This window comes from Heliangelus exortis, chromosome 6 (assembly GCF_036169615.1).
Source record: "Heliangelus exortis chromosome 6, bHelExo1.hap1, whole genome shotgun sequence".
NCBI classification, from domain to species: domain Eukaryota; kingdom Metazoa; phylum Chordata; class Aves; order Apodiformes; family Trochilidae; genus Heliangelus; species Heliangelus exortis.
Window position 1 is genome coordinate 23,134,739 of NC_092427.1, and position 26,832 is coordinate 23,161,570.

The window sequence follows — 26,832 nt, forward strand, 5'->3', positions numbered from 1 at the left end:
CTCTAAGTGGAAGACTTCATCCTACAGCAGGGCTGCATAGTTTGATCCATGTCTCAAAGGAATGCTTTCAGAGGACATCTGAATACCATGCTGAATAATCATTTGAATCTACATTAAGAAAAGACATTTACCCACAATTTCTCCCCTACCTAATTGCACAGCAACAGCCCAAATATTTGTCTGTGGAAAGCTCAGACAAACTTGACAGAAATGCTGGTTGGGCTCTGTGCAAAACAGAATCCAGCCCCTGGGGAGCTATGCAAAAGAAAGCATTCACAGAATAAGTGTGCTCTGTTTTTTTGTGATCCCTAATGGCATCCTACCTCATTCAAAATGATGGATCTAGTTACTTTGATGATATGAAAGGTACCACCTGAAATGGCATCATTACAACGTAGTTGTAAAATATGACTCTGAATCTAATCACACCACTATTAGGTAAGGTAACTCAGGTACCAGAAACAACCCATGGTGATACTGGTTTAGTACCACTATAAAACCCACGTGAAAATGTTACTAAATGGTTGTGCACAGCCCCAGCTGATCTGTTTAGCATTACAGCCCAGCTGCTACCTAAAAATTAATCTTCATTTGTCTAAACAAGCAGACATCCAGACTTTAGATTACATCATTGATGCAACAGACAACTTGGAGTTCTACCTTTATCCTCACAATATCTCACCTTTTACACATCACTGTCTCCTCTAGGCCATGCAACTCAGTAGACTTAGTAGGGCTGTGCTGTTATTCTAAATTGAGTAAAAGTGTAATGGCTCAATGTTATGCAGTAATTATGAGCTTAAAAGGGTATCCATGCTTTTAATTTTTAATTTTATACTGAACTTGTGTTAATGGTCCACTAAATGCCAATAACATCAGTCTGTAAATAAGTACATTGAAAAGGAATACATATAGTGGAGTTTTTTGCAAGTAGCTTACCAATTTGGTTGGGTACCTCCTGTCCTGTGTAGGTAAAGCAGATCTTCAGATGCATACAGATGGCAGGAAGGTCATTTTCCAGGCAGTTTAAATTAGTCCGATTTATTGAGTTAGGATGCTTTAAAGAACCTTCAACAATTATCACTGGTCTTGTTCTAAAAACAGAAGAGTTAATCTTTACAAAGCACTTTGGAAATAGCTTACAAAATCTGTGCAGAATCTAGCAATCTGACAGAATCTGGTTTTATATTTTATAATTTATAATTTTTAAGCTATCTGCCTTTTCCAGAAGCCAAATAGTTGCATGCACATTATTAGTTGCATCAAGAAGTTTCAGAATATTTTTTTTTTCCTTCAGTGTGTTTACTTAAATGTATCAGTTATAGAGCATTTTGGAGACAAGTTCAAGACACCAAGAACACCATGAGGTTAAAATATACTACTGACTTTTATGAAATTGCATAAAAAAATACACCTAGATTGCATGGTCTTTGGAAGTACTGAAATCTAGCAGTCTCACCTCAGAACCACAGCAGAATCAGAGAGAAATGCACCAACTGCCACATCTGTAAAAAAAACAAAACCAAAAAACCCAAAACAAACAAAAAAACCAAACAAAAAAACCAGCAGTAAGAATAACTTGGCGATAGGAATTACTTCTCAGGTACAAACATTTTGTAGCATAATCAGCTTCAAATGCTTGTCCACTGTCCATTTATGCTGTATGCTGCTGATTTGCTGGACTTGGCAGATACTGGTACTGTGATTTTTAACTTCTATTCCTGTTTAGGTGGCTGACACTGGAGGAGAAGTCAACCAAGGAGGAACTTGCCTTCTTTTTAAGCCAAATATTCAATACTGCTATACACACACATATACGGTCGGTTATATATATGTAACTATATATAACTATATATATATATGTATGAAAATGTACATAGACATAGAAAAAAATTAACTTGCTCTAAACTATCTGAAACTCTACACAGTATACATACCTTTCAAAAGAGACAGCAAAAGTGAATTGTCAGATAAGTCTAAATGATAAGGGTCTGAAGATGTGACTCCCAGGTCAGTAAATAACAGGTAACTTGACTGTGGGCTACATGTAGAGTACCTCTCAACTCAGTCTTACAAATTAACCTGGACAACTTCTCTGTTGACACAGCCAGACCATACAGCATGCAGGTCAGCATGACTTTCTGCTTTTACACCCACAGGGGAAGAACAGGCAATATCTGACCTGATATAATACTTAGCTGAATAATGTCAATCAGTATATACTTGGAACCAGCTATGGTTTTTTTATACCAAATTAGCACTTCTGTGTTATGCCCACAAGAACTCCACAACAGCCTTAGTATAATGCCAGGAGCCTTGATTCAGGTTAATGTATTACTCACTCAGACCAAGAGTCATAGAGCTGAGTGATTCCTGGCCAAATCCAGACTATGAAGACCATTAATATTTTTAGGTTAGCACCCTAGCCTGGATAAGAAATGTGCTTCTGGTACCCACACTAACTCACTGTGCCATTAGCAGACAAGATGGCTGCCATAAAAATAAAAATGCCTCTTTTCTTCCTCTTGTACACTATGATTTTATTACTACATCATTCTCATACCTTAAATAACAGATGACTGTGAAAACTGTCCGTTCGCCCTCAGCTTTACATCTTTTTCTTCCCAAAATGCAAGATGTGACATCTCAATAACATTTTGCTTCTGCTAAAAGTAATTACTAGCATAATAGGGTTGTCCCCTATGAATCTCTACTCTTAAAAATGAAAAATAAACGAAGTTGTTTCACTTACCTTGATAACCATTGTTATCTGCGTCAATGCCACTTGCTATGGATTGTCCAAACATGCTTAAAGAATTACTGACTTGATGTCCTTGTATTCTCTGAACAGACAGAAACAGAAGAGAAAATGATTTTTGGGGAGCTCATCTTTGAGTTACAACATCCAGAGAAAAATATTAGAACAACAAACCCTGTTGCTGGAGGCATTTATTACATGCCTACCTGTGAAACTATACATCCAAAAGTAATATTCTTCAACTACTGCAAATGTTATATCCCAGAAACCCTGCCTGACATTCCCAAAACAATTTGTTTTCTGTTTCAAATTACATAATGACTGGAAATTGTATACTACATAATGTATTTCTGAAAATTTTTACAGTACCCTGGATGGTTTCAGAATAAAACTAAGAGGAAACAGTCTTGAATTTAAACTTAAAGGGTTTTTTTGATTATTTTTCATTCAAAAAGCATACCTGCGAAAATGATGGTGTTATTCCATCTTCCCTGCCATTGTATATATAAATAACTCCTTCTAGATTATTTTCTTGGGGAGCTCCAATTGCTACATCTATGAAAAAAAAACAACAATTTAACAATAATCATTTGACTAGGAAATATAAGCAAGCAAGAGTTAAAGAAATCCAAACCTTACTGGATGAAATGCCAGCCCAAATTTATTTGACAGAATTAAAAAGAAGTGCTGAAGATAGAAACAAAGCATATGAATGATTCCTGACCAGTTCAGGAATCTGACTCTGCTTTAGGTACAATGTTTCTTAACAAAATACAGTGATTTTACCCAAGACAAAGTCTGTTCCTATCAGTACTGACTAAGATATCCTCAGGTAGATTAGGCAAAATGATCAATGTCTTTGTGAAAAAAAAAAAAAGCAAAAAAACCCACTGCAATCATTAAATTATGATTTTTCTGTACTCTGCTATTCCCACATGGATTAAATCATTGAAACACAAGTAGTACTCTTATTATGCTGTCTGAAATGAACCATTAATTTTCCTATGAAATGTCCTTAACAGCTGATAACAGGCTTGAACAGGCATTTAACAAGGAATTTAAGATATCTGGTTTGTACAAAGGGATGTTTTATGCTGGATGATTTAATCCCAGAGGGCTGAGGTGACACAAACAAATCAACCAATTAACCACCCACTCATCCACTCTCAACTGCCAGACTAAGAAGCCTCATAATTCAAATAGCCAGAGAGTGTTAACCAAGAAGTGGAGGGAAATTGATCTCCCACACTTGGGAGACTAATTTCACCTTATATTCACATAGAAATTAATAACTGTGAACTTTCATTCACAAATAAGCAAAACTGTGCAAATCAGAACTACTGTATGCTGCACCAAATCAAAAGCAAAGAAAAGCAAAGCTCTGACAACTTGGCTGTAACCAAACAATTCTCTGAATCTGTAAGGACTAAATTCATACTTTGGTGACTAAGACACAAACTATGTTATGTCTTTCTACTGGTGAGACTAAACTAGGACAGCCAAATTATGCTAATTAAAATTACATACATGTTTTTGAGGAGATCAGATTCTACACACACCATATCTTCACAGGGCTGATCCCGATGGCTTAGATCAGTGAAGAAATTTGATCTCCTGTGCTGTTTTATTACTTAATACAGACAAGTGCTTTCTAACACCCAATTCCTCTTTAAATTTTGCTTCCAACTTTTTTCCTCACAAAATCTCTTTTCCTACTCAATATTGCCTCCACTTTTTTTTCAACATTTTTGCACCCTTCAAAATCTAATCCATTTGCTTGCTCTGCTGCTCCCTGCAGTTTTAGGATGCCCATTTTACATTATATTCTGTGCCAAACCTCTATTTTGCTAAACTCTTAATAATAAAATTTTACTTCTGTTCCCCAGCCCTACATTTGAGTATTTTTATTACCTTTAAGTATCCCTTTGTAGTTTGAAACATTCTGGGGCAAAACCTGAAAGTTGTGTAAAAAACTATGAAGGTAATGTAAACGAGGAGATGTTAAATTTAATGAATTTGAGGAACAGGTGCCAAAGGAGGAACAAAAGACAAAAACCAACCCAAAAATAAATCTACTACTTTAAGGTACAGGAGACCAGATAAGAGAATGACTGTTACAAGCTTTTCAGGCTGTGGAACAGAACCAAGGACACAAGACAAAGGGAAGGCTGAAAGCCCACAGAAAGGTAGCTGCAGGTAATCCAGAAGCATGAAGAAAACCATGGACTTACCACAGATACAGCCCCAAAAAAGCTGACAGTTTTTGCACCAAGGATACTAGTTCCCTGCACATGGTCCAAGTTTTGATGATGGAAAAAATGAAACTATTTGTGAATTTTTGAACAGTAGGAAATGCCTGTTGTGTCTTTGTCCTGTCCCTACACAACCTATTGCATTTGCCCTTCTGCTGGAACACACCAGTTTTTCAGACAGCAATACTGCCCATTCCCATTTATTTGAAACCATGAATGAAGCCACAGGGCCAGGTCTTCAGTCTTGATGGAGGCCTTGTTGGCGGGTGTATTTTTGCAGGTTACCTAAACAGCAAGTGAATGCTCTTGGAAGGAAAGAGGCTGAGACCTTAATGACCATGAAACAGATATATTTTCAAATCAGTGGGCTAGAAAGGAAAGGTAAAGTCACGAGGTGAAAGTCTTCTGAGATGTCAATAATCCTGTTTACTGTGACAGCCCACTGTTTAGAAAGAATTAATCCCAAGAATGGTTTTGGTTTTTTTATACACTTACCTTCAAAACCATCATTATCAATGTCCCCTAGATTGGCTATGGACTCTCCAAACCTGGCTGCATATGAGTCACTCCCACTGAGTGCTGTGTCCAGTTCCACCATCTTTGCCTCCTGAGGGAAAACAGAGCCAATGGCACATTAACAAAGCATCTTCCAGGTGACCTGGAATATTACTTCAAATGTTAAAACTGCCTTGGATGCAATATATAGTTCTACTGAATACTCTGTGGGGAAGTGAGCATTGTCAAAGATATTTAACAGTATTTAAAGTAAGAATAATAAGGAATAAGAAAGTTGCTCTTTAGGAAAGAAAACAGCAGTGTTCCCATAGCAAACACCTGTAAGCAGCAATATGCTTGTATCAGAATACAGGTGCTTATTGCTCTGCAAAAACTGTTTGCTAAAAATATAGTAAGCAGTAGCTGCTTGTAGGTATCCTGGAATTACCTAGTTCTTTATGCAGGAAGCATTTTAAGCAAATGTTATATATTTATTCTCTTAAGCTTGCATTTATTAGTGTGGAGAGGAAGGAAATTTACAAAGCCAGGCAAATTCAAAAGCACACAAAAATAGTGATGATACTTCTACTTCTGATCCTTAAAAAGAATAAAAGGAAGCTAATTCCAATGTATGACCTATCTAGCTATTTTATTTGCCAAACTATGTCTCTTTCCTGACAGGTACCACTGACTGCACACGAATTCTTCATTCCATGGTTGTTTCTGAAGTGCTAAGTTGCCCTTCCCATGCCAGTTCAGTGGTAAGCATGGTAATGGAAGAGAGCTTGTGTGAGGCTGTAGTGACAGGCTGCCACCACCTGAAGTTACTATGGAACAAAACCAGTCTGTCAGATCCAACACCAGCCTAAGTGACAACACAGTACAGTCTATCCAGCTGCCATTTGCAGGTGTGCTACCCTGTCCTGCTGGGAATGTTAGTCCAGTTCTATATTGTTTGTCCTATATCCTGAAATACTGCATGATAAGATAGAGGAAATCTCTTTGGAATGACTGTGTTACTATGTGTTTTTAAGATAAAATACTTACAGAACCTGAATTGATATAGACATAAACTCTTCCTTCTTCTCTGATGGTACTTTGCATTGGAGCACCAACTAGCAAGTCTGAGAGACCATCTGCATTAAGGTCCACAGCACAAACTGCAGCTCCAAAGTAAGAGCCAAGCTGCATGCGAACAAGAAATGACAATATTTTTGAATTTTGATGAAGACAAGCTAGATGTTCTAGGGTGAAGAAAAGTAGCATAAAAAATTTACCTTTTTACCCCTTAGTTCAAATAGAATATTTAGTTGTTTCTCAATGCTAAAAATGTATGCCTAAAATGAAAAGAATATAAAAGTGGAGTTCAGCAAACAGTAACATGAAACACTTTTCTGTTCTTCCTCTATAGCACATGGTAGACACAATCAGCAAAGCAACACACAATATCACAATGTACAGCTATTTACCATTTCATGTTTGTACCTTTCTTTAACACCATAGTTCACAGCAACGTTATCTAAACTATCTTCACTCATTCCTCTTTTGAATTTCTGCCCTCATATGAAGTCACATGTGTGTATATAAATATATATACATATATATACATCTGATACTTGTCTTTAATATTTTAATCTAAATTGGAAAAACATGAGTGGGTATGTGGGGTTATATGTTTCAAACCAATAGTACAGACAATCTCTTACTTTACCAATCTGTTCCTGTTGGGGAGCTCCTCCAATTACTTCTATACTGGTCGATGTCAGAAAATGTCCAGCTCCAACAGAATAGCCTGTAAATTAGAAATGCACTATTCAATACTGGAAATGCTATATAAAGAAAAAAAAAAAATGTATGCATGACATATAACAGTTGTCAACACCACAAATTCCTGTAGGTCTGACATTTAGACCTCAGGCAAGTTAGCAATAAAAAAAAGAAATAAAATATTTGGAATATATGCCAAAAGGTCAATATATAAATATACAAATATTTACAAAATATACAATATATACAAAAGGTCAATACAAGCAATAAGTTCCAGCAAGCAGAAATAAGTGTCAGAACACTCATTTCTTCCCAGGATGTCAATTATCTGCCATACTTTTAAAGCCAATAAAACAAATTGCAAACACAAATTCCACAACTTTTTAGTGAGTCCATACTCTAATACGATATAAATGAAAACAATAAGATCTCTTTATAGTACAATGTGGAAACATTTGATTCAACTGTTACTCTTTGGCTATTGCTGTAACCAGACTGCAAAAAATGTAGTGCTGCTTACATGGTGTCCAGATACCCACACACTGTGGAGATGGAGATACAAAAATAGCAAGGACAAACTGGAGCAAAAAGCTTGATTATATAATAAGGTCAGCTTTTGTAAATGAAACTACATAACAAAGTATTTCTGTATGTGAAGGAAGCTCTTACCAAACACCAAGGGATTCTGGTGCGGGTGTCCAGCCACCCAGTTGCAAAATGAGAGCTCAGGCCTTTATCTGTAGCTACCTCAGTCATCCCTACTGTTTCTAAAATACATTATTGCTAAGATCGAACAGGAGCAACATTTAACATATTCTGCTACTCCTGCATTTACTGCATGATCTTCATAGCATACAGAGAAAATGGAAAAATCATCTTGGATCAGATGAGAATGAGCCTTGAATCTTTCATCTGTGGAAAAAACTGTCTAGAATTCAAGTTCTCTTTAAGCCAGCTTTTTCTTTTCATATTTTAAGCTAAAGAAGTGTACAAGGCAACTTAGCATTTTAAGGTCAAAAACCTATTTTTTACTTCTCAATGAAAAATTAAGCTTAAGTGGATTAACCTTAATTTGCCTCCTCTGACCTTAATTGTGTAGTTATTTCAGTTGTGCTGAAGTGTAAACATTATTAATTTTAATCAACATTTTTTCTTTAAAAAACAAACCCAAAACCAACAAAAGACCCTCCCCCCCCAAAAACCCCACAAGGCAAACACACTTAAAGAAAGTATAGTAACTAGACAGTCTTCATTTTTACTGCTATTAAAATTCTTGGGTTAGGGAATCACATAACTGACCCTTTTAAATGCTAAAGGCACAGTTCAATGAAAATTTATTTCCAACCTCAAAATTCTCTTTTCTTTACCATTACTATGGTTTTCCAGATTTCTGAAATATCATTTATCATTCTCAGTCACATAAATGAAACAATTTCTTTGTGATCTCTTTAAGAAGGTTTGTTAACTACCTAAGGTTTCATCAGGCCCAGCTGATTTGAAAGACTGATTTACTTATCTTGTTCCTTTTAAAGAGGGCAGTTATTAATCTCAAAGATACTCTGTCACGGGAACACTATAAAATGTCACCTGCTACCAGCTTCTCTAACTTCAGTCTTTCTTCTTTGTCTGTACTTAAACAGTTTTGTGTCTTCCAACTTTTATAAAATGTTACAATACTTCTGCACCCTCTTGTTGAAAATTCTAATTTGTTCATTATTATGTTTTGACATTTTAATAAAAAATGTAAATAAAGAAGCCACATTTTCCATCCCTGACAGAAGAACTGTTGTGTAAATGGATAATTATGTCTAGTCACATGCTTGAATTACATTCTGGTCACAATACACTTCCACCACTTGGTAAGGATAGATATGATGGTTCATTATTTGAGAGGCAAACTCAGTCTTAAAAAAATAAACCTTTGGTAACAGATTTTGGCCTTAAGCAATGAATGACAAAGAGGGGACAGAACAGAAGCTGAGGGAGGGGAAGGAATGAACCTTTGCATCCATTCAATCACAGTATGCATTTTTACAAGAGAAAAAAGTAGGGGTTTAAGTAGCATGCAACAATGTAAAAGATAAGGTTTGTCACAGCTGCTACTGTAGAGACACTCTGATGATGATCTTAGTGGTTTTTTACAACCAAATGTTTTTATTATTTACTTTCCTGTAGAAAGGGCAAGTTTAGAGCACATATGGCTCTGCCCAGCTAGCGAGCCAGCTGTTGGATAGGGTCACTGGAGAAGTGTTTGTAAAGGAAACTTCAACAGAGCTCAGATCCTGGCTGGCCAGATGAAGGAGCAGAGACCACACACATGCAGAAGGCTTTCCCTGTACCCTCCCCAGCACAGTCCCTGTGCGAGCTTTTACCCATGGGCCTGTATCTGGCTTTGGGCTATCAAGCTTTTTTTGCCAGGTACGTGATTTTTTCTGCTGTTACTAGAAAGCCAGAACAAGCATTCTCTGAAGTTTTTTATTTGTCCTATGGTTTGAAGGTTTCAAACTTCACTGCTTAACCATAGTCATCTGGGTGTCTGATCACCTTTTACCATCCAGTATCTCTTTTGCTTGACTTTGCTGCAGAGCCCAGCTGCAGCCTTTGCCAGGGTCAGTACTGAATTCTGAAGAGTTATCCACTTGTCTTTCCTAACACTCATTTCATAATGTATGCCTGCTTCCCATTGCCAAAAGGAAGCAAGCAGGAAATGTTTATCCATGTGAACCAGATCTATGAATGAGGAAATGCAACAGCCAATGGTCACTGGCAAGATTATTCTTAGGAGTTCACAAAGGACAGGTGAGCTTTTCTTAGCGTGTAGCAAGAAAACTGAAGCTGCTGATGGCTTTAGCATGATCTCCCACAAAATCTAGCACTAAATCCAGGTAAATTCTTGCATATGGGTACATGTAGTAGGAGTAGGAGCTTTATGGCTTTCTTTGCAGACATTCACAGTTAAGGTTTGCCCTCCCATGTACCGAGACCAAGATATGGTCAGAATAAAAAAAATTTAAAAAAAAATTTTAAACGACTACTGGAAGCAAGTCTGTGTCTTAAGGCACACTTCCCTTTATTCACAATGCAATTAAGACTTGTTTCTGTGCAGCTTTCACTGTAACCAGTTTTTCATATTGAAAATCATTATGTCCTTTGCAATGAAGGCCCTTGGCAGCAATTCAGACTTAACAGTGAAGTGCAAACCATTGCTAACCAAAAGTATCTCTACCTTCTAAGCAAATAAATGATAGAAACTCAGTGGAGAGATGATAAAAACAGAAACAAAATCTTCAGGAAGCTTCGATATAGAAAAAAAAAACAGACAGGAAGACTTTTAATTAAATATTAACAAAATCAGAACCCATCTTGAGAAATGTTGCTTCTGGCATTAAAGAAAGCACTTGTAACACTGTGCACTCACTTCAAGATCATCTTTTTAGATAGCTTTTAATCTTAGACTTATATTCTTGTAAAGTATTAAAAATGTGTGAGTACCTAGGTAGCTGCCAAATTTCACTTGGTTATTTGAATCTGTATAAGCATGGATTGTATTTGCAGTTGTGTTGTATACAAAAATAGAACCAGTCCAGTAAAATGATCCAGGGGCTCCCATTATAATTAAGTCCTAAAAGACAAAAAAAAAAGTCATGTTACTCATATTTAAATATTCATGAAAATAAGCACAATAAGTCAAATGCTTCTCCTCAGATCTCCTGTGAATTCAATTAAATGCTACTGGACATGCATCTGGTACAGTGGTGGGAGACTACCCCTAGATCATAAACAATATTTTTTAGACTTTATGAAAATATTGTTGTTAAAACCTTTGAGCTGTGAACAACTTAGAAGACAGTAACAAACAGGATATTCACTTTGCAAAAACATTTTTTAGAAATCATAATCTTTGGGTGAAATGGGAATTAAATAATACAGATTATTACTTTGTAAAGCAAGAAGGTAAGCATTATTACTGTGACATCAAATCAGGTTACTTTAAAAAGAAGAATAAAACCTCATTCTCTGTTATATTCATGCTATTTTTCTAGATGAGAAATGATTTTGGATTAGCACAGTTTAAAAGTATCCTTGGGAATAAAGTGAAAGTATTAGTTGGGAATTATAATGCAAAACTTCAACATTCAATTAAAAAATTGGGAAAAGTGTTTTTCCTGCCCACAAAAAGTGTTGATGTTTACATTTACATATACACTTTTATGTATATATACATACGTATTTGTATAGAGATAGAAGTTTACTATCTTTAATACACACCTCAAGGTAGAAACTAGACATTCCAGCCTGACACGACCCATGATCTTCTCCAAACTTCCGCACATGATCTGGGAATTTGAAAGGATGAGAAGCAAATTGTATTAAGAATTTCTTGCCAGGTCTTCAACAGAAGTTATGACAATTTAAAAAAACAAAAGATTGTTTTTCAGTTCTGCAATAAAACCACTGGTTTCCACTGCATAGCCTTTAGCTTCAATATAGTATTTTAATAAAGTCAAAGCACTATTTCCTTTGAAATCTTGTGACTTCAAAGGCTTAGTTCTCTTTTTAATTTTTTCCATGGGTGAAACAGTACATACAGTTTGAGCAACACAGCTCGATAAGCTCAGCTCTTCCACTCTGAATAGTTCAGGCATAATCTGATCAGCAGAGGTTATCATAGGAGTTTCCCTGAGGCTCCACTAGTGCTTTTATTAAGGTTATAGACATAATGTCATCTATCATCCTTAGCAGTTGTAGTTACATCTAACTCTTCCAGCTCTGCTTTCCTGCATTTCTTTGCTAACTCCTTCCCATCAGTGTTCCCTTCATCTCATTCATAGATTTGTTCACTTAAAAAGTCACTGAAGGCAAAAGTTGTTATTTCACCAAAGCTGGTGAGTCTCCAGTGGGACAGCAGTGGGACATTTGATGGTGTTTCTCTATTGGCCTGCAAGGCCACACTGTCAGCTCCTCCTTGCACTGGTAAGGAGCAGAATCATGAGATCATTCTTCTGGATGGAAGCATTAACTTCCCTAAAGGGAAGGCAGGGATGGACTTATTTCATAGCTTCACATCTTGACTTTTAATTTGCTTCTGCAGTCATAGAATCATCAAGGTCGGAAAAGACCTCGAAGATCAAGTCCAACTGTCTGCCCTACAGCCCCTAACCACCAAACCACCCTCTGTAGCTCTTCATCTGCCCACCTTCTGAACACATCCAAGGATGGAGCACACTTCTGGGCACACTGCTGGCTCATGTTCAGCCAGCTGTCAATAATCAACACCCCCAGGTCCCTCTCTGCTGGGCAGCTCTCCAGCCACTCCGCCCCAAGCCTGCAGTGCTGCTGGGGGTTGTTGTGGCCAAAGTGCAGGATCCAGCATTTGACCTTGTTGAAACTCATATTATTGGCCTGGGCCCATTGATGGAGCCTGTCTAGATCCCTCTGCAGAGCCTCCTGACCCTCAGGCACATCAACACTTCCACCCAACTTAGTGTCATCTGCAAACTTACTGAGGATGCACTCTATCCCCTCATCCAAATCATCAATAAAGATGTTAAACAGGAGCAGCCCCAGCACTGAGCCCTGGGGAACACCACTTGTGACCAGCTGCCAGATGGATTTAACTCCATTCAGAACAACTCTTTGGACCTGGCCTTCCAACCAGTTTTCTATTCAGTAGAGCACATGCACTTCCAAGCCAGGAGCAGCCAGCTTCCCTAGGAGAATGCCCAGGGAAACCTTGTCAAAGGCTTTACTAAAGTCAAGGCACACAACATCTGCAGCTCTTCCCTCATCCAGGAAGCAGGTTACTTTATCATAGAAGGAATCAGGTCAGTGAAACAGGACCTGCCCTTCATGAACCCATACTGGCTGGGCCTGATCACCTGGCTGTTATTCAAGTTACTTTGAGTGTGAAGGTTGGTTCCTGTTGTTGTTCAAGGATGATCTGTTCCATCAACTTTCCTGGGACTGAAATCAAACTGACAGTCCTGTAATTTCCTGGATCACCCTTCTGACCCTTCATACATACAAGGATTACAGCAGCAGTTTTCCAGTCTTCTGGTATCTCTCCAGTCAGCCAGGGCTGCTGATAAATGATGGAAAGTGGCTTGGTGAACACCACTTCCAGCTCTTTCAGCACTCTTGGGTGCATCCCATCCGGTCCCATAGATTTGTGCACATCCACATGGTGCAGCAGGTCACTGACCATCACATTCTGGATTATGGGGGGGATCTCTCTGCTCCTGGTCCCTGTCCCCTAGCTTAGAGAATTGAATTCCCTGAATATAACTGGTCCTGCTACTAAAAACTGAGGTGAAGAAGTTATTAAACACTTCTGTCTTTTCCTCATCTTTTGTTACCATGTTCCCTCCTGCATCTATCAGGTGATGGGAGTCACCTGGTCTTTCTTTTATTGTTAAGACATTTATAAAAGTGTTTCTTGTTATCCTCAACCATGTAGGCTTCTAGCTGGGCTTTGGACTTCCTAATTCCCTCCCTGCATAGCCTCACAGCATTTCCGCAGCTTTCATGAGTGTCCTGCCCCTTCCTCCAGCAATCATAAACTCTCTTTTTCCTTGAGAGACAAAGTTCCTTGTTCAGCCAGGCTGATCTTCTGCATTGGTGACTTGCCATACAGCTCTTGGGGACAGCCTGTTCCTGCACCTTCAAGACTTCCTCCTTAAAGAGCATCCATTCATCCTTCCTGGACTCTTTTCTTCTTCAGAACAGATTCCCAGAGTCCTCTGAGGAAGGACCACTGAAGGTCTCACACAAAAGCAAGACTTGGCAGGAGGCAAGTAAGAAACACACAGTGTCCAGGAACCACTGCAGCTTTGTATCAAAGGCTAAGGAGCAGACAGCAATGATGGCTTGCAGGTATTACTGCTGCTCTGCTGTGAGGCACTCTCCAGAGCAGAGAAAACAAATGGCAAGAGTAATGGAAGGAAGGACATCCTCTACTGGCCTATTTTTGAGAAGCGAAATCTTCAGTCATCCAGTCTAAGGATCAAGTATTCCAATGGCCCATTTTTAACTAATTTTTTGCCTGTTGAAAGCAGCTTCACAGCAATAAGTACCTTGCTAACAAATTTAAATCAGAAGTTGGGCTTGTATCATCAGCACTCCATCTTCAAATCTTGGTCTGCAGAAAGCCTGCTCAGAGTAATGCAGGTGCTTCACAAACTTCACACCATGCAATTCTGTATCTTACCCTTCCCTACAAAGGACGCAAGCACACCACTTACCTATATAGCACGGGCATATTCTTCTGCTGAGTTCAGTTCGAAAATCAGAAGAGACAGCAAAACAAATGCCATATGGGAGTTTGTGCTCATATTTTACATAAAAGATATTCTTCCATCTATGCCCACAAGCCTATGGATTAAAAAAAAAAACAAAACCAAAAAACATGACATTTGACACAGAAGCTCAAGGTGAAGGCTGTCTGACAAACAGACATGCAGCTCCAGTGGTTATTACATACAACAATAGATCCATTTTCTTTTGGTTGCCTTGATAAGCTGACCCCCAGCCACTGATTGTCACGCTCTTCCAAACAAGTCTTGCCACAGCGCTCTCCACTGGGGTTACCTAGAAGACAAAGATTAATTCTCTGAACAGGGGAACAAAAACTGTTCACATCAGGGCTGAAACTTATCACTGTCCAATGCATTGAGGGTTCAAATAAATACACTCCTAATTTAGTGGACTTGCTGAATTCCTTTTGTACAAGATACAATTGCAAAATGTTGATTAAGTATAGATACAGAATAAAGGGATCCACCTTCTCTATTTAGTAGCCAGGAGAAAGATGAATGACTGTGAACTTTGAGACATACATTCTCACAACCAACACTGACTGAAATGATTTTATATGTAGGATGTCATGGACTTTGTGAGAGAAAATATCAGATTAATGGAATCAAGATAATTACTTATCACACAGTAACAAAATGTCAGGACATGCATTTGTAGTAATAAAACCCAACAACCCTCCTGTTTCAGAGCTTGTTATCAAATGTTCTGCAACAGGCCTAGCAGTTGACGTTTGTCCAAAGAAACTGCCAGAGCCTTTAATTCTTCTGCTTCCATACCATTTTTCCCAAACTTCATATTTTCTCCCTGCTCCAACAGGAAGACCAGAGTAGTGCTCTCAGGAATTCCTCACCATACTGCAGAGAAGGCAATGCACTCTGCATACTGCAACTGTGTTCTACCTTGTTCCTAAAATAATACCCTTCACAGGATCAAGAAACATCTGACCCTCTTTCATCTCTTCCTCACCACTTCCTCTCCCATGTCTCTTTCCCTAAGACATCAAGGAAATGGTATACAAAATCCAAGTAAAAAGGAACCAACTTTTGCACTCACAATAACATCACATTCAATTGCCTTTAGGCCAAGAAATCTTATGTTAGTGGAATTTAATAATTACTACAGGTCACCTGAGGAACGATAATTAACAACATGAGAGCTCTTACTACCAGACAAGCATGAAATAAAATGCATTACTTTAAAGACCTTCAAAAAAAAAAAAAAAAAAAAAAAAAAAAAAAAAAAAAAAAAATTGATTTTTCTACAAGGTTGTCATTACTCACTTTTAAGCAGTAAGTTTCTAAACTCTTCTGCTTGGTTGATGTCAGTGACATGAACTTAGACATACTGAACATATACCATTTTCAGGCACAAGTTTGGAAATTAGTTTTGGAACTTAATTCTGGAGTTATGTCATGTAGAACTCCTCACTTCCTAGCGGAGGTATCTCCATGCTTTGAATTTGAGAGCATACCAATCTTAATGAAATCTCCCCAGGAAAAAAATAATTCCATTACACTGTCACATGTAAGACTTAAACATCCTTTCAATGCCACAGAGCACTTCTGGTAACTCCCCTCAAGCAATACTTTCCATCCTTTTATGACTATGACTTACCTGGAACTAGATACATGTTTTAAGTGGATTTTCAGGAAATTGAAGAAGTGGAAAACACCATTATGGTGAATTCAGATCTCAGGTCCTTCCTGAGACTTTCTACCACTCAGTCAAACAAGACCAGGTAATGATGACTTTAGAGAGAAAAGGAAGTTTTGCTCATTTCAGCACTTCATTCCTGTGCAAAGTTCAGAGTAAACAAGAAAAAGCACCCTCTTTCATGCTCATTGGATTGTATTCCCCTTTTCCTTGGCTCCAGCATGTATTCATGATTCAGGCTCATTTTGGCACTCTGCTGATCTTATGACCATAAGACTCTGCTGAGACTTATGTCTCCCCTCTCTGTCTGACTGGCAAGGATACAACTACCTTGGGAAATGAATGGCCTCTGGATGAGAGAAGCGTGAGCCTGACATCCCAGACACCATGATGAGCCACTGCTCAGGGTATGACATTGTAAAAGCCTTACCAAAGGAGAAGAGTAAATGCTGTATTCTGCACAAGCAACAGAGCGGCACTGCATAAGTTCAAGAGGACATGGCAGCTTTGTTGCCCCAGGGAAAAGGAGCACATGCTGTCACAAAGTCACCAAGAGAGAAGTAATTGCCCAGCCTGTGTACATTACACAGCTGGAAGATACACTTCTGCTACAGTTGCTGCTGCATGTATCTGCAGAAACAGCACAAATGAATATAAATAAGGTCACAATTTATAAAGTCACTTCTAGGTTTGGCCTCAAGGACTCTAATCCAGATGTCTGCAATGTCATCTGAGAAACCAGTTTTATATAACTTGCTCCAGTGCCTTCCTTGCCCTGATCTTTTTGATCTTCTCAGAACTCCTCTAGTCCTGTCACTAATTGATTAAAACTATCAAGTCTCCTGATATCCTGTACCTGGACACCAGGGCATCATCAGCACTTTTTCATTTGTTCAGGGCAATCTTTCCTTTTTTCAGGTATTTGATAAGCTTTATTCCTTTTACATTCCCCAAACGACTTTTACCCAAAACCCTGTAGTTAAGCATCAGCTGTTTCCACAACTCTGTAACAGACCTAAAGGTTCTGTCTTCCTAGGATCAGTATGGCTGTTTCAAAGGAGTCCACTCGCAGGGTATGATCAACCTAAGCGAGATCAAAAAGCCAAACTACCAAAGGCAAAACTCAGTAAAATCAAAGTTGCACAGAGGTCTGCCTTTTGGGGAAAGCCATTAACTGCTCACTTTTCCATTGTAATGCTTCAGCTGGGGGAGCTAGAGGGCAATTTGTTCATAGGTTAACTACAGCAGGGACTTTAAAGGAAGGGTTGAAGCCCCAAACTGTGGGCAGAAATTTCTGACCCTATGTTAAACAACATGTATTGAATCATGTAGATTCATGGTTTTTTGTATGTTTGTTTGTTTTTTTAACTGGATGACAAATTTTATAAATTGTTTCCTGTATTTTTAGCCAATGAACCACTCTGTGATTTTGTTGAATTTTGTTCAACGAAGAGTTTCTGCAATGTTTTGCAAGTCCAAAATATATTAGATCAAAACATCTAAAGAGTTTCGTGCAAGTTTCTTTGCAATAACCTATAACTATCCCAAAGCAACATGGGGAAGATCTTGAAATTTAAAGGCTAGAAGATGGGCAATTAGTGTACTAAGTAATAAACCTGAAGCATTGCATTTTATATTTGTTTCTAGCTTGATTATAAGCCTCTGCATCTAACATAAGTAATCATTTAAAATAGTCAAAACACAAATCATCCATCTAGAATACTTGACACCATTGACAGAAGTACTAGAATGAGAAAAGCAGCTCTCAAACCACTACTTCATTCAATTCAACAATTAGAGAGAGAGAGAGATTTAAAAATGCCAGTGAGAGGCTGGGAAGAAAAAATTTTCTAGTGTATCTCATGGCTCCTCTCAGTTCTTAAACCAGCTGAGGCCCCTGCAACCCTATGAATAACATTAAAATTCTCTGAAATAATCCTGGATGAGTTCTTTCCAGATGCTGGGATAACTTCAACACAGGACTGTTCCCAGCAACTCATTCTCTACCAAAGAAGCTGATAGAAACATGTGACATAAAAAATGTGACAGCGTTTGAATGTGATTAGAAGCTTCCTAATTGTGCTCGAACATTAATTAGTTATGCCAGTTTCAAAACTGCTTCAGCAAAAAAGTTTTCTAACATCTTTATGTCTCCAAGTAATTCACATCCATTTATTACAGATGCTCAACATTTGGAAAAACTCACTTCTATTGTCTTTTGTCACCTCTACAGTTCTATAACTAGGAAACTTACTACCTCCAAGATTCTTTTTACTGAAAGAAACGTATTTCAAGTATTTAAGACAGAAATAGCTATTTCACAGTTTGTCTGTCCCAGCAACTCCCTGCACATTTTTCAAAGCAAATTACTCTATTTTAAAAGACCAGAACCCAAACTTGTCACTGGCAGGAATCCAAGTAGAAAGAGGAGGTCGCTGACTGAAAGACACAGTGTTGATAAAATCGTTATGTCCAAAAGTTGCTGACAGCCTGAATGAGTTAGACAAGAGATAATTAAGTTCAGCTTTGCAGTTGCAAGTTCCCTTGTGTATTTCTGTGACTGCTCAGCAGGATGGCAGAGGTTTAACTTCAGATACTATCCTACTTCATTTATATGCTGCTCACCACAGTGCCTTTGGCTTCTTCATTGACCTCACTGACCTGTTGCACAATAGAGAGCTTCTTTTCAGTATCTATTTAACTTCAGAAACATTCTAGATGCACCTCAGTGATGTAAAGATGTCATCTAACACTAAGGGGAAAAAAACAACTTTTGAAAAAATTGTGACATCACTGTTTTTAAAAGTACAGGACCAGACAGTAAACATCACTGTATAACTTCGGGCCTCCAAACCTGGGAGTAGAAGCTGTGTTAAACTAAGCCTTTTGGAACCACATTTTCATTCACCTGTTGAATCACTTAGTTTAGAATCCCCCTAGCTGTTCCATTAAGTTACTTCATTAGAACTTCTGTTTCTCCACTGGCTTAACAAGTAAGTTGAGAAATACTGCAGTTGTATGTAGTTTTCAAAGAACCCAAAGCTTTCTACCCTTCTCTTCCTTTCCTTCCCCCAACTCAGTGACAAACTATTTTTATCTCCAGTCTAAGAGCAGGGGTTTATTGCCTCTTTGCATATGCTATTTCACCACTTTGGTACCACTTTTACTTTTGCAAGCCTCCTCTTACAAAGAAAAAGTTGGAGAAAAAAATGCGTTATTTTTCAATAGATCGAATATTGGAATTAAATTACTAAAAAAACCACAAAAAACAAACCCCAAAAACCTGCTAACTACTATTTGTAAGTTTAACTGCAGTTCTTTCTACAAGCAACCACTTATGGCTACAACTAAAACATCACTGAAGTATCTTAGGTTTTTGTAGATTGGTTACAAAAAACCCTCCTATTTCTATCTGTAAAAAAAAAAAAAAAAATAATTAATGTAACCCATCAGTTCTAAGCCTTATTCATAGATGTACAGAGAATCAATTGGGTTAAGAGTTTTGTCACAGAACACTGCGTTTTCCCCTGAAAGCCCATCAGTTCATGGCACGCTATCACTTTCATTGCTTTCAAATATTTTGAACACCCTTTCCCGCGCTTATTCTTCCTGGGCGGCATTTTCATAATTTTAACGGATTGAACCGTCCTGGCAGGATAAAAAGTTCAGGAAGCTTTCTATGCATAGCACAGGGATAGAAAGCACTGAATGCAAGGGGACAAGAGCCCAGAGTGGTTCATGCATATTAACAGTAACCCACTGCAAAGTGTTCTTTTTCAGAAGTACCAAACCCTTGGAAGTTGGACAAGTGGGGAGGTGTCGAGGAGCTAGGTTAATGCAGAAGCTGGAAAAACTGACTCGGACAGAAATAAGTTTGTACCCCCACAGCTCGTTTTTTCAACAAATCTGCAAGTAGTGACAGCCCACGTGCAAGAGAGCCGTGGCTGAGGTCCCTCAAGGTGGCTTCTATGAAGGGAAGGCTTTGCAGAAGAAAAGGCGATTTAGGCACATAACTAGAGACAGAACAAAACTTTCAGGGGGCTTTTAAACTGCGTGATGAAAGGTGCCAAAGAAGACTGGAAACGGGAGCTGCCAAACGTGCCTTCTCTAGATCAGAAAAAAAGAAGCTGCCACCGTTGCTGCTCTTGGGCAATAGCGCTGATCTCGCCCTTTATCAAGAGCTAAACACCAATTTAGTTTGAGAGCACCCAGCAGAAACCCCCCACATCCCTGAAGGCGGCGGCATGAGGAGCCGCGGTGCGCGCAGGGGGGCTCAGACCGTCCTGTCCCGTCCTGCCGCCGGCCTCAGCCCCCCCCGCCCCCGCCCAGCCCGGGGGTCTCCCCGTCCGCGTCCCGCCAACTTACCCAGCTGGAGCTGCTCGCACCCCCCGACGGGGTTCCTCCCGATCCGGCACCGGAAAATGGCCCCGGGGCTGACCACCGAGCTGTTGGCGGGCCAACTGGCCCGGGGAGCGCCGGCCACCAGCCTGCGGGCAGAGACAGCAGCATGAGGGGCCGCGGCCAGCGGAGCCGGGAGAAGGCGCGACGGACAAAACGGGCGGCGGCAGAGGCGGCACGGCCGGAGACTCACCATCTTTCCTCGCCGTGACTGTGCAGGAGAACCGAGTACCCGAAGAAGGTCCCGTTGTCCCCTCGGAACAGCAGCGGGTGCTGGGTGTCCAGGTTGTAGGGCCGCGCCGTCGGCAGGCATTGGCACAGCAGGAGCAGCGGGGCGGCCCAGCCCGCAGCCCCCCTCGCCTTCCCGCAGCTTCGCATGGCTCCGGCCGGCCGGAGGCAGAGAGACGCCCGGCGCCGGCTTCCCGCCCGGCTTTGCTCCCCGCCCCTGCCGTGACCCGGGACGGTGGCAAGCCCACGCCCTGCGCCACCTCTGCTACCGACGGGCCAAGCCGGGCCGGGCCGGACCGGCCGGCCTCCCCGCAGCCCGGGGTGGGGGTTTCCCCTCCGGATAGGGGAAGTCACTTGGCCGCGCCGCCACCGCCCGCACAGCTGCAGCCCCTCTCCCTTCCAAGGCAGCGGGGGTCGGGTTTCTCCACGCCCCGTCCGCTCCCCCGAGGGTTCTGCGGAAGAGGGTTCGGCCCTGGGAGGACGCGACCGTCCCGACCCCCGCCCCCAGCGCGACAGCGAGGGGCTCGGCCCCTTCCAGGTCACCTCCCCTCCGCCCCAATACACCTGCCCGGGGGGGGGGGCGGGTCCCCAGCAACCGGAGGAGGTGGAGAGAGTTTTGGCTGCAGAGGGGACAAGGCAGCCGTCAGGCTTTTGGTACCAACTCCCCAGTGACTCTCCAGCCCCAGCTGCCCGTGGAGCGCTCCAGCCAGTTAGTTCGGTTTCATACTTCCGGAGCCAATGTCCCCCGAGTGCTCCCCGGTGAGCTCAGCCAAGAGCAGGCCCGGAATCTGTGAGGGAAACTCTACCAAAGCTTGCGTTTCCCTTTCAGATTTAGAAAATGTCCCAGCAGCCCTGTGCTGTAAGCCTTGCCACACCAGTGTTGCACTGGTCTTCCCTGACACTCCCTCATGGTGGGGGGTATTTGTGTCCTGAAACCCGTGCCCTAGCAGCAGAGGACAGTCCAGAGCCCCCTCGAATACCGTGGCTTCCCTGCTCTTATCTTCATCCATGGGTATGGATAACCCCTGTATAATTGTATTTTGAGCAAGAGGAAGAACATGAGCACTCTTTCAATTAGTCACAAAGATCCTTGTTCTTCTTGGAAGGCAAATCTAGCATAATTTCAGCTATGAAATAAACACATTAGAAATACCTGAGATAGTAAAGTACCATCTAGAAAAAGGTTAAAACACCATTTCTGGATTTCCATTCGGTTATTGGAAATGTAGAAGGTTCGACACTTTTGCAAAATGCTGATCCACTATTAGAGTGGGGCACTGAGGCAACACAGGAGGGATACATCCTGTCATCCCAAGGACAATGCAGATGTGGAGCTTTTGACACACTCAGCATTGTATCTTTTTTTTTTTTTTTTTTAAGCCCTCATCTCTGGAACCATCAGAGAGCTTTCCTGGATCACACTGATGTGGAGCAATGACTGTTTCGTGTAAAGTAGTTACATGGCTCCTCAGCTGCTATTCATCTTCCTCCCAACTACGGACATCAAAGGACTTAAAACAATCAACAGCAGCTGTAAATCTGCATTTCTACCAGTCAAGGAGTTTTCGCCGTTATTCTGAAAGCAGCAAAACAAACATGATTCAAAACTGAAATGCTAAACTGTGGTTTAGTTGGTGAGCAATTGTAACGTTATTTCACCACCACCCTGACCACTTAGCCAGTGTGAGGGAATTGTCAGGCTTTTCTCACAAACTGGACACAAAGGTCTCTCCCTTGAATGGAGAAGGGAATACTATCACAGACGCCCTTCCTTTCCCTTGCAAATTTAATCCTAAACATCTCTGTTCTTTCTCCTCTCTCTCAGGACTAGTCTTAGACCGACCATTTCGCAAACAGGTGATGCAGGAACCACGTGACTGCTTCTGAACAGTTTCTTTGCAGCTGTATTTCAACCATTTGAGAGGACTCCACCCTAACCATCGATTAACTGGCATGTTTCTGGAACCTCTAGTCCAGTTCTTGGACTGCTAAAGATGGCATGGAGCTGGTGGCAGGGATCCTAGCTGGCAGAAAAAGGTAGATCCTGAAGCTGTGAGTTTCAACAATTGGCACATAAATAGCTTAAGTGATGAAGATGAGAACTGTCAGGAGAAATTGTGTCTACTGTCTCTTAGACTGTGCTAGAATAGATATGATCATGATCCACCAGACATCAATAAAATCAATGGAACATAAATCTACTGGTGTGAGAAATCCATATTTTGTGAACTATTTGATTGTTTTTAGAACCTATAAGGTGAAGAATGAGACAGAGAGCAAAGACAATGAAAAACTGACAAAATGGTGTAACAGAATTTGAATTTTATTAGAGATAAGGAGAACCTGCAGAAAATGTGGAACCAACACTGGTAGCCAAGTAGATGTAATTACGAAGAATATATATATGTACATAAATAAAGTTTTCCTGGAATAATAAAAATGTATACTGAAATGATAAAAAGAAAATACTCCCAAAGCATCTTCATCTGACTGTCCTCTTCTCTTGCTTGTATATTCATACAGCTGCCTCTGTTACTCTGACCCTGTTCTGTGTCTGAGCAGTGAACCAGATCAGAGAAGTGATTTCGGTAAAAAATAAACCATCAAAACCTCCAAACCTAGATCAGACTTTCAGTGTGTACGTTGTGTGTCTGGACAATTGTATTGAGCATCTTAGTAGGGTGGTTTAAGCTGGTGCTGCAGCTTTAGAGCTTTCAAGAATTTGCAAGACTAAAGCCTACATATCTACCTTCAAATGGAAGCAGAAATCCATTTCCATGGCACTGATCTCCTGCTGGAGTCCGGGTATCCAAGTACTCTTTCTTCTGCCTTATATCTCAAGGGGTCCATCTTAAAAAGAGCTATATTACATTAAACCTGATTTATGTGTGCCATAAAGATCAACATACAACATCATGTGAAGAAGGTGACCATACAGTTCTATAGAGGATCATATCTGATCCTTCAGGATTTAATATTTCAAATGCAATTATGAGGTAGTAAATACTGCTGAGATTTGAATGTCTTACTGTTTGCATTTGGAAGGTGTATGAAAGGAAGCTGTGAGGAAAAAAACAAATAGGCTTCCTCGTAGCTGTTCAATTTGGGTAAAGCAGTGGTTTGGGTCTTTAATCACTCTATCAACATTGTTTACCTGCAATACATCCCACTACTGGTGAGAAGAATAGGAATCACTATAGGAAGAACATATTAATTCTCAATGTCTGTCATTAGTTTTCATCTGTGTAACCTGTAATATTCCCTTTTTGATTCCTTGCCATTTGCATGAAATTAATCCCTGCGTATGGGCTGACATTGGGTAACCAATCACAAGTGCTTTCACTTTGTTTTAAACACAAAGGCAGGCACACGGTCCTAAAAATCTTAATGAATATGTCTGCTTCCAGCTGTGTCTGACCTTGTTCCCCTTTGTGTCATGTAAGCCTACCACCACTTATGAAGATTGTCTCCAAAACTAATCTCAATATAAATAAAAACAATCTGTGGTGGATTTTCTGCTCCTAATTAGAAAGAGTTGGAAATTCCATTTTGAAATTGTCTAAATACTGAAATACTGTCATTTCAAATTGAAATTTTCTAAACCTTTGTAACCCATGGAAAATCTAGGCCATTGCTCAGACCAGAGCATGTTTTTCTGTATTTGTTTTTTTACCCCAACAATGTCAATGGGCCCAGAAGTCTACTATTCATATGCTGTCATCTGATACACTATAGAATGCAAATATACTGTTACATTTACCACCTAAGATGCTCTTCAAAAAACTTTATCTTCCCTTTGCTATAAGATACATGTGATTTTGCATAAAGATGATATATTGTAAAATTAAGCTCCGCACCAAAAAGCAGACAAGATTAGTAAGAATCTTTTTGCTGTTATTTTGCTTATGTTCCCTGTAGAGACCCGAATTTAATTTAGAATTATTAAAGAGGAAGAAGCTTTTCATTTAATCAACAAATAATGTCTTCACACTCATGTGATATCTTTGTAGGAAATACTTTAAGAAGTTTTTTCTTGCTTTGAACACTTGAATTGGTGAAGTAAAGACAGACTGAGGCTGAAAGCTCTTGTCCTTGGAAAAGTGAACACTATGAAAACAGCCTCCAAATTATGAAGGTTTTGGTTGTGTGAGGAGCATGTTCCTTCAGCAGTGACATCAGCTATATTTCAGATTATAGGAAACCAGCTCATAAGACCCTCTTGTTTCTTGAAAAAAACCACAACAAACCAAAACAGTTGTTGGAAGAAAGCTGGTGAAAGGAAACATCTGGAGGAAATGCCAGTTCAATATCAATATCTATCTTTTCTTCAGGATGCCATAACTTACATTTTCTGGGATGTGGTTCTGTGCTTCATAAGAAAACATCACCATGAGATCATACCTCTGAGTATGCACTCCAGGCCACCGTTATGAAGCATGGTAATCATTATCTCTGATTCTGCTTCCTGGGAGTATATTAGAAATGTTTATCATCCATTGGTCATTTCTTTGATGCATGGAATTCTTTCTAGCATGGAATCCTAGACATGCAAAAAAATGATTGCTTCACAAACTCCAAATCTAGGTGAGGATGGAAGCAGGCATCTCTAACCAGGAGCCAGCCCTGAGATGTCAACAGAGTTGCAGAGAAAAGCCTAAAATCATCCACACCTAAATTTGGGGAAAAATTGAGTTAAGAAGGAATTATGGTAGAAGGCAGTGAAAATTCAGTGATTTATATAGCTATGTGGAATGTGAGACTTCTGGAGTTTTCTGGAAGACCTCTGGAGACTTCTAGACTTCTGAGGATGAAAAAAATCTATTGTTCTAGCTTGTTACATGTGTTATGTATGTGCACTGATATTTTTCTAGCATTTCCACCACATATTATTTAGTATTATTTAAAAAACATCCATTCCCCATAATGTGTTTTAATGGATTTATTAACTTCTTTAAAATTATGAAAAACAAACTTTCTGGAAAGATATCAGAGCACTAGTTAAAATATTGACTTAAACTGTCCTTGGTACTATGATTTCTTAGTAACCAGGTCCAATAAAAGTTTAGACCTTCACATTTTAAATGTGAATAATTTTTATTGGCTTGCGTGTACAAGACCAATTAGTGTATCATTGTCATGCAGTCTGGAAGAGAGGGTTTTTTTTAAGGTTACAGCCTCATATTCAAGAAAAATGTAGGATTACTGAGACTTGGCTGAAAACAAAGTATATAGGGAATACACCATTAAGAGTTAATTCACTTACAGGTGAATTTAGTGGTCCTGGTTTCTATTTTTTGGTATAGTAGGGTGCTTCTATTTACCTTTTCTTTATTGTTATTTTTTTTTTCTATATACTGATCTGCGTAATAGGCACAATATACAATGTTACAATTTGTTGCTAAAAACCTGTAATGAAATGAAACAATCAGCTGTCATCCTACTTAGGGAAGTTAGTGTCTGAGTTGTCTTAGCTCTGTTTTAGAGTAGTACTGCAGTAGCTTTAATTATTTCTTTTTTAGGCTTTGATTTTGACTTGTTCTAAATCTCAATTTCTTTCTGAATTGTTGTGATTGTAGCTGGATGTGCTTAAAATGTATGTAGCATTTTGTGTACTTGCAAACTCTATAATCTCAACACCCAAAATACATGTATGAGCCATGTACACTTGTATTGTAGTCTCAAATTTCATTTGCACATTTACTGTTGCAAAATGGACCTGGAGCATTCATAGCATACTCTTATACTCCTTCATCTGCTTATTCTAAAAGTTTGTACATGCTACATACACGGGGATCAGGTCTGAAAAAAGTTATTCTCCTTTTCAGTGAGTGCTTGTCATGCCTGAGCATGTGCCCCACAGTATAGCCTGTACTGAGAAGAAAATGCCCTCACTGCATTCTTCCTCCTGTTACCAAATAATATTGATATTCAGCTCTTTGTTGCTAAATACATCTCTCAAAACAATTT

General features: G+C 39.7%; 1 protein-coding gene across 1 annotated transcript in view; it reads right to left on the reverse strand.

The window, feature by feature from the left end:
- Positions 1-21,332, reverse strand: part of ITGA4 (integrin subunit alpha 4) — a 36,630-nt gene extending 15,298 nt beyond the window's left edge. The window contains exons 1-14 of the mRNA XM_071747200.1: positions 20,831-21,332; positions 20,605-20,726; positions 14,753-14,859; positions 14,514-14,643; positions 11,542-11,609; positions 10,765-10,894; positions 7,212-7,297; positions 6,783-6,842; positions 6,553-6,690; positions 5,506-5,617; positions 3,219-3,313; positions 2,753-2,843; positions 1,460-1,505; positions 940-1,094 (exon numbers count right to left, since the gene is read on the reverse strand). Coding sequence (XP_071603301.1) covers positions 940-1,094; positions 1,460-1,505; positions 2,753-2,843; positions 3,219-3,313; positions 5,506-5,617; positions 6,553-6,690; positions 6,783-6,842; positions 7,212-7,297; positions 10,765-10,894; positions 11,542-11,609; positions 14,514-14,643; positions 14,753-14,859; positions 20,605-20,726; positions 20,831-21,015 — 1,525 coding nt within the window. The 5' untranslated portion in view covers positions 21,016-21,332. The remainder of the gene's footprint in view (positions 1-939; positions 1,095-1,459; positions 1,506-2,752; positions 2,844-3,218; positions 3,314-5,505; positions 5,618-6,552; positions 6,691-6,782; positions 6,843-7,211; positions 7,298-10,764; positions 10,895-11,541; positions 11,610-14,513; positions 14,644-14,752; positions 14,860-20,604; positions 20,727-20,830) is intronic.
- Between the last annotated feature and the right edge of the window lie 5,500 nt (positions 21,333-26,832).